Genomic DNA, 10281 nt, shown 5'->3' with positions numbered 1-10281 from the left:
ACGTGAGTGCCACGCTGGCTCCTGTCCCGCCCCACCGCTTGGATGGCCTGTTTCCTGCTCTGTGAACTGGACCCCTGGGTGTGAGGGAGCAGGGGCTGGACCCCTGGGTGTGAGGGAGGAGGGGCTGGACCCCTGGGGTGTGAGGGAGGAGGGGGGGCTGGACCCCTGGGTGTGAGGGAGGAGGGGCTGGACCCCTGGGTGTGAGGGAGGAGGGACTGGGCTGGACCCCTGGGTGTGAGGGAGGAGGGGCTGGACCCCTGGGTGTGAGGGAGGAGGGGCTGGACCCCTGGGTGTGAGGGAGGAGGGGCTGGACCCCCGGGTGTGAGGGAGGAGGGGGGCTGGACCCCTGGGGTGAGGGAGGAGGGGCTGGGCTGGACCCCTGGGTGTGAGGGAGGAGGGGCTGGCCCCCTGGGTGTGAGGGAGGAGGGGCTGGACCCCTGGGTGTGAGGGAGGAGGGGCTGGGCTGGACCCCTGGGTGTGAGGGAGGAGGGGCTGGACCCCTGGGTGTGAGGGAGGAGGGTCTGGGCTGGACCCCTGGGTGTGAGGGAGGAGGGGCTGGCCCCCCGGGTGTGAGGGAGGAGGGGCTGGACCCCTGGGTGTGAGGGAGGAGGGGCTGGACCCTGTATATGAGGGCAGAGACGCTGGGGTCTGGGTCTGCGTGTGTGTTCTACAACAGGGCACTGACAGTAACAGGAGAATGGGAACTCCCAGTACGGGCTGCCCTCATTCCCCGTGGGTCTGAAGGGGTCTCTCCCAGCCGAGCCTGGCCCTTGGGGGTTCACGGCACGTTTGTCCCCTCTGTCCTGGGATCGGCGCCCAGAGTCCAAGCTGGTCTAAGTTTGGACGGGGGAGGAGGGGCAGCGGTCAGAGGGGGCATGGGAGACATGCGGGGGACAGGATGTCTCTGTCTGTCGCCGTCACACACACCCCAGCCCAGAGCAAGGGAGGGACAAAGGATCAGGGAGAGTCCGGAACAAAGAGGAGGAAAGAGAGGCAGGCAGAGACTCAGGGAGTGAGTGGAGACACCACGACGGAGACAGGGGCTCGGGGAGCAGAAGGGAACCAAGAGAGGGGAGACAGCAAGGGCCAGGGGACCCTGAGACAGGGCAGGGAGAGGCAGACCCAGCCCGTGTCCAGGGGCTGCTCAGAGGGGTGGCAGAAGAGAACAGAGACCCGGGCAGCAAGAGAGAGGAACAGGAGGGGGACCAGGAGAGAGACCCTGGCCCTGTGGGAGCAAGGGTACGCAGAGCACCACACACCCGCCCACCCAAGGGTGCTGCGCAGGGGGCAGGGCTTGTGGGGCCACCCCACTTACCCTTTCTGCCCTCGGCTCAGCGGCACCTGGCAGAGGAGCTGTGGGGGGCTCACTCAGAAGTTGGTTGCTGTTGAGAGGAACCTACACAAGGGGTGCCAGCCAAAGGCCCCCTAGCTGTAGCAGGGGACCCCCTAAGATGGAGTTCAGGGATTCTGAGACCCCCGAGGACGGGGATTCAGAGGTGAGCAATGGAGTGGGGCAGGGACACGGCAGAAAGAAAGGGGCTGTGAGCTTGGGGGGCGCAGTTCAGGGCTCAGCAAGGAGGCCTCTGTGTGCCCCAGGACCCAGAGAAGGGGGAGGCGCAGCTCCAGGTGTGGCTGGGGGCTCCAGTGCCCGTGGGCAATGCTCCCCAGCCCCTGGCAGGACATTCAAACAGGTGGCCTGAGCCTGTGGTGACTCACCGTGACTCATCCTCCTCCCCGGGGACAGCGACCCTTGTTCCTGCTGAGCCTCTGCCCCTTGCAGGGGCCCCAACTTCATGCCCTCCCTTCCCGCAGGAGGACACCGCCACAGCCCTACAGAGGCTGGTGGAGCTGACGGCCACCAGGGTGACTCCTCTGCGGAGCCTGAGCACCCAGTACCGCCTCATCCGGAAGCTGGGCTCGGGCTGCTATGGGCGCGTGCTCCTGGCAAGGCCTCGCCTCGGGGGTGAGTCCACCGCCTGTCACCATGGGGTCCTGGAGGGCTGCCGGGCTTATGCCAGACCCCAGGCACTGAGGTCCCTCCTGTCCTGCGCCATGTGTTCCTGCCCTGCCCTGCAGGTCCCCTGGTGGCCCTGAAGCTGCTGCGGAGGGACATGGTGCTCAGGACAAGCTTCTTGCGGGAGTTCTGCGTGGGCCGTTGTGTCTCTTCACACCCAGGCCTGCTGCGCACCTTCGCCGGGCCCCTGCAGACACCCCAACATTTCGCCTTCAGCCAGGAGTATGCACCCTGTGGAGACCTCAGCGGGATGCTCCAGGAGAGGGTGAGGTGCAGAGTGAGGGGTGGGGGTGGACAGGGAGGGCCAAGCAGGTGCTGCTAACCCCAGCTCGCCTCTGCCCAACGCTTCAACTTCTATCTCCAGTCCCAGCATCTCCCCAAACCCCCCTTCCCATCCTGCAAGGTGTCCACTCCCCAACCTCCGAGCAAGTGCTGACGCTCTGGTAAGGCAGCGAGCACCGTGGTGAGGTGCAGGTAGAGCTGCCACGGCGAGTAGGGTTGTGGACCCAGCCGGGGCTGGCTGAGTTTAGATTTGATCAGAGGCTGGTGACTGACACAGAGGGGAGTGAGAGGAAGGCAGAGAAGCGGAGGATGAGCTCAGATTGAGCTAGCTGGGCTCTCTTCCAGAAAGAGACTGGACCAGAAGTGAATCTATGAGGTTCTGGGGTCTCTGGAGTTTGAGGGCTAGGGACATGGGTGCTTTAGGAATAGATTTTGGATTTGAGATAGGCTTGATCGAGAAAGGATGATTAAAGGAAGAAAAGAAAGTAGGATGAATGGATGGATGGATGGATGGGTGGATGGATGGATGGATGGTTGGGTGGATGGATGGATGAACGGAAGAATGAAAGGAATGGGTGGATCGATGGATGGATGGGTGGATGAATGGAAGAATGAATGGAAGAATGAAGGGATGGGTGGATCGATGGATGGATGGATGGATGGATGGATGGATGGATGGATGGCTGAATGGTTGGCTGGGTTGGTGGATGGATGAGTGGATAGATGGATGGATAGGTGGATGGACAGAAGGATGGATTGGTGGGTGGGTGGATGGATGGATGAGTAGGTGGATGGATGGATGAGTGGACAGATGGGTGGATGTGTCGATGGGTGGATGCATCTGTGGGCAGGTGGGTAGAAGAGTGGATGGACGGATGGATGGATGGATGAGAGGATGGATGAGAGGATGGACGGATGGATGGATGGATGGATGGATGGATGGATGGATGGATGGAAGGATGGATGGATGGATGGCTGAATGGTTGGCTGGGTTGGTGGATGGATGAGTGGATAGATGGATGGATAGGTGGATGGACAGAAGGATGGATTGGTGGGTGGATGGATGGAAGGATGCATGGATGGACAAGTGAATGAATGAATGTTGGATATTAAGTAATAAGTTACTGATTTGCTGAGAACTGGAGCAATGGCTGCGGAGGGGACACACACACTGCTGAACCCTGTGGGAACAATTACTGACTACACGGAAGGCTGATGAAGTGAGTGGGGTTGATGAGCAGTGCTGAGTCTGAGCTGGGGGGCTGGGCTCAGATGCCACCAAGCTGGACATGTGGTATGGGGCTTCAGCTTCACCAGAGGAAATCCCTGGGTAGCATTTGGGGTCCAGGCAACGGAGTTGTGTGGGGCAAGTGGAATGCAGCTGAATGTTAGATATCTGGTTAGCATTGGGGTCCTGGTGGTCCCTGGGAAGCAGGGTGAAGGCTGAGGCTGAGAGGGGGTGCTATGGGGATACCAAAGGTGAAAGGTCTGGACACTGAATCCCAGTGGGAGCCTCTGACCCCCTGCTCCCTTCCTGCCCACAGGGCCTCCCGGAGCTGTTGGTGAAGCGGGTGGCAGCCCAGCTGGCCGGAGCCCTGGACTTCCTCCATGGTCGGGGGCTGGTCCACGCAGATGTCAAGCCGGACAATGTGCTGGTGTTTGACTCTAGCTGCAACCGTGTGGCCCTGGGTGACCTGGGCCTGACCCGGCCCGAGGGCAGCCCAACACCTGCCCCAACGGTGCCCCTGCCCACTGCACCACCTGAGCTCTGCCTGCTACTGCCACCTGACACCCTGCCTCTGCGGCCAGCCCTGGACTCCTGGGGCCTTGGGGTGCTGCTCTTTTGTACAGCCACCGCCTGCTTCCCCTGGGATGTGGCCCTGGCCCCTGACCCTGAGTTTGAGGCCTTTGTTGGCTGGGCAGCTGCCAGGCCCCGGCCTCCTCGACCCCCACCGCCTTGGGACCAGTTTGCGCCACCAGCTCTAACCCTATTCCGGGGGCTTCTGGACCTGGATCCAGAGACGAGGAGCCCACCATTGGCTGTCCTGGATGCCCTGGGGGACGACTGGGGGCTGGACGGAGACAGGGAGGAAGTCAGCGGCCCAGGGGCTGTGTGCTGTGAGGATGAGGAGGAAGAGGAAGGAGAGGGGGGATCCAGCTTGGAGGAATGGACAGACAAGGAAGAGGAGGAGAAAGAGGAGGAGGAAGAGGAGGAAGAGGAGGAGGAGGACGGCAGAGGGATGGTGACAGGTTGGGGAGCTTCCTGACCAGGTGACAGGGACAGGTGGCAGAGTCTGAGCCAAAGGCCCTTCCCCCAGTGCCACGGCCACCTGGACAACAGACAGCTGCTCCCGAGAGCACAGAGAGGAACACCCTGCACTGTGCCTGCTGCAGGGCTGGGCCAGGACAGGCAAATTCCTCCCCTCCACTTCACACCCAGGGGTCCAGCCCAGCCCCTCCTCCCTCACACCCAGGGGTCCAGCCCAGCCCCTCCTCCCTCACACCCAGGGGTCCAGTCCCTCCTCCCTCACACCCAGGGGTCCAGCCCCTCCTCCCTCACACCCAGGGGGCCAGCCCCTCCTCCCTCACACCCAGGGGTCCAGCCCAGCCCCTCCTCCCTCAGACCCAGGGGTCCAGCCCCTCCTCCCTCACACCCAGGGGTCCAGCCCAGACCCTCCTCCCTCACACCCAGGGGTCCAGCCTCTCCTCCCTCACACCCAGGGGTCCAGCCCCTCCTCCCTCACACCCAGGGGTCCAGCCCCTCCTCCCTCACACCCAGGGGTCCAGCCCCTCCTCCCTCACACCCAGGGGTCCAGCCCCTCCTCCCTCACACCCAGGGGTCCAGCCCCTCCTCCCTCACACCCAGGGGTCCAACCCAGCCCCTCCTCCCTCACACCCAGGGGTCCAGCCCCTCCTCCCTCACACCCAGGGGTTCTGAACTTGTCGTCCTCACCCTCTCTGTGCAATTTTCCCCCTGAAAGAGGCACTGCATCTCTTGAAGTCTGTGTCTCCACGCTGTTGGGGCTGAGGCTAAATAAACGCCTGTTGTGGAATCCTGCAGGAACCCCTGCCTTTTCAGGCTCTGAGCGGCTCCCATCCCCTATGGCGCAGAACCTGAATCTGGGGCCGAGACGTGTCCGTCTCACAACCGCCCCTTCGTGTCCGGGCGACGTTAGGGGAGTCGGGCGTGGGCTTGGGACCTCATGCACATGCCCACACGCACCTCCTGCTTGTCACACAAGCCCTCTCCTCCCACGGCTCACGTCAGAGCCCCCTGAGTTTCTGCCTTTTCCGCCTCTCCTCTCAGACCATCAGGGTGGACCTGGCATCCCCTCCTGGCACTGAGCACGGTCCCGGAGCTCTGCCAGAGCCCTGTCAGCCTCCAGAGCTGGCCTCACCCCGGGGCCTCTGCCCGCATGGAACTCCCCAGTGCGCAGAACAGGGGTGGGGTGGACTGGAGCCCACTAGCATGCCCCTGGGGCAGCTAGTGACATTTTCTCCATGACAAAAAGAAGTGTCTGGCACCTCAGGGGCCCCAGGCTGGATCAGCATCACAAGGCCACTGTAATGGAGACAGTGGGGGAGTCAGGGTCTCCCCATGTCGGTGCTTCTGCGGACCTTGGGTCACCATAAACCTGAGGGGCAGGTGCAGCTGCCCTACAGCAAAGGGCCAGACCCCCATCAGCCTCACAGTTGCTCCACCACCTGCTCCGGCAAAGGGTGAGGTCACCTCTCACCACATCGCTCTGGAATCTCCTTGTCTCATCCTTTCCCCCAAACAGCAGCCTGGCATCTGGTGCCAGGGATGCCCTCCACTGACACTCCTGTTTGACCTCTCAGGGGGTGGACAGCTGGGAGGGTCAGGCCAGAGGCAGCTTAGTGACTCCCCTGGGTGTGAAGGAGGAGGGTCTGAGCTGGACCCCTGGGTGTGAGGGAGGAGGGACTGGGCTGGACCCCTGGGTGTGAGGGAGGAGGGGCTGGGCTGGACCCCTGGGTGTGAGGGAGGAGGGGCTGGGCTGGACCCCTGGGTGTGAGGGAGGGAGGGGGTTTTGGGGATTGGGCCAAGGTCTGAGGGAGAAGCTGAGTTCTGGGTGCCCAGCACTTGTTTAGCACCTTCAGTTCTAAGAGCCAACGCATGATGTCGCTCTGCCCCCAGTGGGGGGCAGAATGGGCGGGGCCAGGGGCGGGGCCTTACGACCCCCAAGTAGGGGCGGGGTCTTGCCCCTGGGCAGGCCTGTACTAGCAGGGCCCTAAGTGCCAGGCACTGAGCAGAGCAGGCAGCCGGAGGGTCGGGCAAGCCGTGGAGGAGGTGAGGGCTGCAGGTCTGGGCACAGGTGGGAACAGGGCAAAGTTACACAGCCTGAGGCCCGCAGGACCTGGGACTGGAAATCACCAGCTGGCCACTTAGGTCCTCTGGGGGGGCTCGGCTGCACCCCGCGACCGGAGAGCAGTAGTTCAGTGTTTCGGAAACAGATTCGGGGGTATGTAGGTGTGTGGCCTTTTCAGGGCTCCAGGAGACAGGGTGGCTGGGAACCTAGGCCTGAAGGAGAGGCTGGAGTCCAGACACCAGGCCGGAAAGGAGGGTGGGCTGTGAAAGCAGGGCTCCCCGATCTGAGGGAGGAAGGTGGGCTCGGAGGGATGGACGTGAGGCGGGCCGGCGGACGGTCAGACAGGCCGGTGGGCTGACAGGGACCAGGCGCGGCCTGCGCAGCCCTGCCTCCCCCTGCAGCCCTGGGGGGACCGCACCTGTTTGCTCTCAGGAGACCCAGCCCGCTCCCCTGCCTGCCCCTGGGCCCAAGTCTGTTTGCTTTGGAAACAAGGTGGGGGGTGTCCCAGCGATCTGGCTCATCTTTCACCCTCGGGCCACGGGGTGGCCAGGGTGTGATGGCGGAGGACATCTGGGACCTGTCTCCTGACCTCATCTCGCACCAGCAGCCAGGCTCTCAGCTCCCACGGCCGCGTGCCAGGAGGGAGACCAAGTTAGGCAAGAAGCTGGAGCCCCCAGCCCCACCTCTTTGGACCAGGGTCCTCCTAGACCCGCCCTTTCAGATCAGGGGTCCAGCCCAGCCCCTCCTCCCTCACACCCAGGGGTCCAGCCCAGCCCCTCCTCCCTCTCACCCAGGGTCCAGCCCCTCCTCCACCTGGGCTTGGCAGCCTGAGCCCTAGCGCTGTCCTGCCCATCTTCACACAGATGCCAGGCAAGCAGCCAGAAGCAGCAGTGGAGGCCGGGGCTGCCGAGGCCGAAGATGGAGCTGTGGAGGGCCTGGGGGGCCTCACCATGGAAGAACTCCAGCAGGGCCAGGAGGCGGCCCGGGCCCTGGAGGACATGATGGCCCTGAGTACACAGACCCTGGTCCGTGTGGAGTTGGACGAGCTCTACCAGGAAGTGCGTGTCCTAGGCCAGGGCCGCTTTGGCCGGGTCCTGCTGGTCACCCATCGGCAGAAAGGTACCAGGGCCAGGGTGCATTGGGGGCGTGGGCATGACCCAGGGAGGGCTGTCGCCTCTGCCCCCTCCAGGCTGTGTCCTGGGGACGGCCCGAACCTCCCTGCCTTGGGCCCCACCATGCCTGGTGTAGGGGGTAGTCCTCAGTGCACCGGGCTTTCTCCCACCCGCCATTCCTACGGCGTGTAACTGTAGATGGACCGGACACTGAGGAGCAAGGACACCCACCCAAGTAGAGCCATGACAGTCACAGCCCAGGGTGGAGCAGCCAGCAACTCCACTCTGCTGCTTCGGAGCCTCTGTTAATAACAGAAGGGTCACTTAACACAGGGACCGAGGCACCAGTCCATCTGGGGGTCACCTAGCACAGGCAAACCCAGGGGCCGCTGGACACCAAGCACAGAAGCAAGGACGATTGAGAAGCACCAGGAAGCAGAGCTCAGCTAGGGCCCAGCTTCCGAGTGCCGGCCCCCGTGGCTGGCAACTGCCTCAAGTCAGACGTCCCAAGCTCTGGCCTGCAGCAACTCGCCATCTCCCATGCCACTTGCACTGGGATCCGGCTCAGGGTGGGATCCGGCTCAGGGTGGGATCCAGCTCAGGGTGGGATCCGGCTCAGGGTGGGATCCGGCTCAGGGTGGGATCTGGCTCAGGATGGGATCCAGCTCAGGGTGGGATGCGGCTCAGGGTGGGATCCAGCTCAGGATGAGATCCAGCTCAGGGTGGGATCCAGCTCAGGGTGGGATCCAGCTCAGGGTGGGCTTGGGAAGGGAGTGACTGCGACAGGGTGGAGCGGGTGATGGCAGCTGGCCCCCTGTCCCTCTGCTCTCCTGCCCCAGGCACGTCCCTGGCCCTGAAGCAGCTTCCCAAGTCCTCCACCTCCCTCCGGGGCTTCCTGTATGAGTTCTGCGTGGGCCTGGCGCTGGGCACGCATCCGGCCATCGTCGAGGCCTACGGCATTGGCATTGAGTCTGCCGCTTCCTACAGTTTCCTGAGTGAGCCAGTTCTACACGGTGACCTCATCGCCTTCATCCAGCCCAAGGTGGGTGACCGATGCCGTGGCCGCCTGGCCACCATCGGGCGGGGGGAGTTCCTGCCGCTGGCCTCTCCCTCTCCGCGCACCTGCCTCCCTGGGGTGGGCAGAGGGACTCCCAGGGCCTCTTCCCTGCAGGTGGGTCTTACGCAGCCCGCAGCACAGCGCTGTGCCGCGCAGCTGGCCTCAGCCCTGGAGCACATCCACGCGCATGGCCTCGTGTACCGGGACCTGAAGCCTGAAAACGTGCTGGTGTGTGACCCGGGCGTGCGACGCGTCAAGCTCGCGGACTTCGGCCACACGCGGCCCCGCGGCACGATGCTGCGCCTGGCCGGGCCACCCATTCCCTATACAGCCCCGGAGCTGTGCGCGCCGCCGCCGCTCCCCGACGGCCTCCCCATCCAGCCCGCCCTGGATGCCTGGGCGCTGGGTGTCCTGGTCTTCTGCCTCCTCACCGGCTACTTCCCCTGGGACCAGCCCCTAGCGGAGACCGACCCCTTCTACGAGGACTTCCTGGTGTGGCAGGCCTCGGGTCAACCCCAGGACAGGCCCCAGCCCTGGTTCGGCCTGGCACCTGCTGCGGACGCCCTCCTGTGGGGGCTGCTGGACCCTCGGCCGCGGAAGAGGAGTCCCGTGAGCGCCGTGCGGGGCTACCTGGGGCGCCCCTGGAGGCAGCGGAAGGGGGAGGAGGTGGAGGAGGTGGAGGAGGTGGACGAGGCGGAGGAGGTGGACGAGGTGGACGAGGTGGAGGAGCGAGAAATGGGGAAGCTGGAGGAAGCCGAGGGCCGAGGTGGGGAGTGAGCGGACAGAAGAGCAGCAGGTCCCGCCCCACTGGACCTGCGCACCCGGGGCGGGGTCTCCAGCTTTGCACCTGCCGACCCTCACCGGATCCCCTTTCTGGCCGCTCAGCCCCTTCAGCCGTCTAAGCTTGCCGTGCGGCTCTGAGGAGGGGGCAGTGGCCCCCCCTGCAGGAGCTCGGGTGGGGGGTCCTCCCTGTGGCGCTTCCTGCTATACGTCTGTCCCTCCAACAGCAAGAACTAGTACAACTCGCAGACCATTGGAGCAAGGGGCAGGGATGGGGCTGCCAGCCACACCAGCTCCTGGCGAAGAGCCCTCGGGGCCTCCTCTCCCCGGCTGGGTGGGATGCTGGGTGCCACCCCCTCCCTCCAGCTCCCTGCGAATAAAGCCAGTGTGGTCCCGCAAAGGCTCTGAGACTGACACCTGTCTGTGGGAAAGGGGAGGAGAGAGCTGAGCTCCCAGAACCCTTTTTATTTCACCAACCCAAACCCTGTGTGGCACCACGGAGATGCCGATTGTCGATACCAAAGGCGGATTCTGGGAACCCACGACGCAGGCACACATACACACACACGCACTTGTGGCTCGAGTGGACAGACTGGCTCGTGCACTGGGGGCAGGGGCTGGGAGGACTCTTGGCGGTCTGCAGGCGGACACTGGATCCGTGTTTATGTATCTGCAAGGCTTTGGGCGTGTGTGTGCGCCTAGCGGGGC

The 10281-nt window shown here is 64.1% G+C and overlaps 2 protein-coding genes across 2 annotated transcripts; both read left to right on the top strand.

Annotated features, from left to right (window-relative positions):
- Nucleotides 1-1451: 1451 nt before the first annotated feature.
- LOC121166937 (uncharacterized serine/threonine-protein kinase SBK3-like) lies at nucleotides 1452-4499 on the top strand (the record flags this gene model as incomplete). Its single annotated transcript, XM_040996281.1, is given in 5 exon segments — nucleotides 1452-1496; nucleotides 1813-1963; nucleotides 2077-2279; nucleotides 3841-4491; nucleotides 4494-4499. Coding segments are annotated over 5 exon segments (1056 nt in total), but the record flags the coding sequence as incomplete, so codon positions are not given.
- A 2988-nt stretch (nucleotides 4500-7487) lies between these two features.
- LOC121166938 (serine/threonine-protein kinase SBK2-like) lies at nucleotides 7488-9570 on the top strand. Its single transcript, XM_040996282.1, has 3 exons — nucleotides 7488-7743; nucleotides 8576-8778; nucleotides 8908-9570. The coding sequence occupies exons 1-3, from the start codon at nucleotides 7488-7490 to the stop codon at nucleotides 9568-9570; spliced, it is 1122 nt and encodes a 373-aa protein (XP_040852216.1).
- Nucleotides 9571-10281: the final 711 nt, after the last annotated feature.

The sequence above is a fragment of the Ochotona curzoniae genome, unplaced genomic scaffold, assembly GCF_017591425.1.
Source record: "Ochotona curzoniae isolate NIBS_2020 unplaced genomic scaffold, NIBS_Ocur_1.0 patch261, whole genome shotgun sequence".
Classification (NCBI taxonomy): domain Eukaryota; kingdom Metazoa; phylum Chordata; class Mammalia; order Lagomorpha; family Ochotonidae; genus Ochotona; species Ochotona curzoniae.
This window is presented reverse-complemented; position numbering and strand designations above follow the sequence as displayed.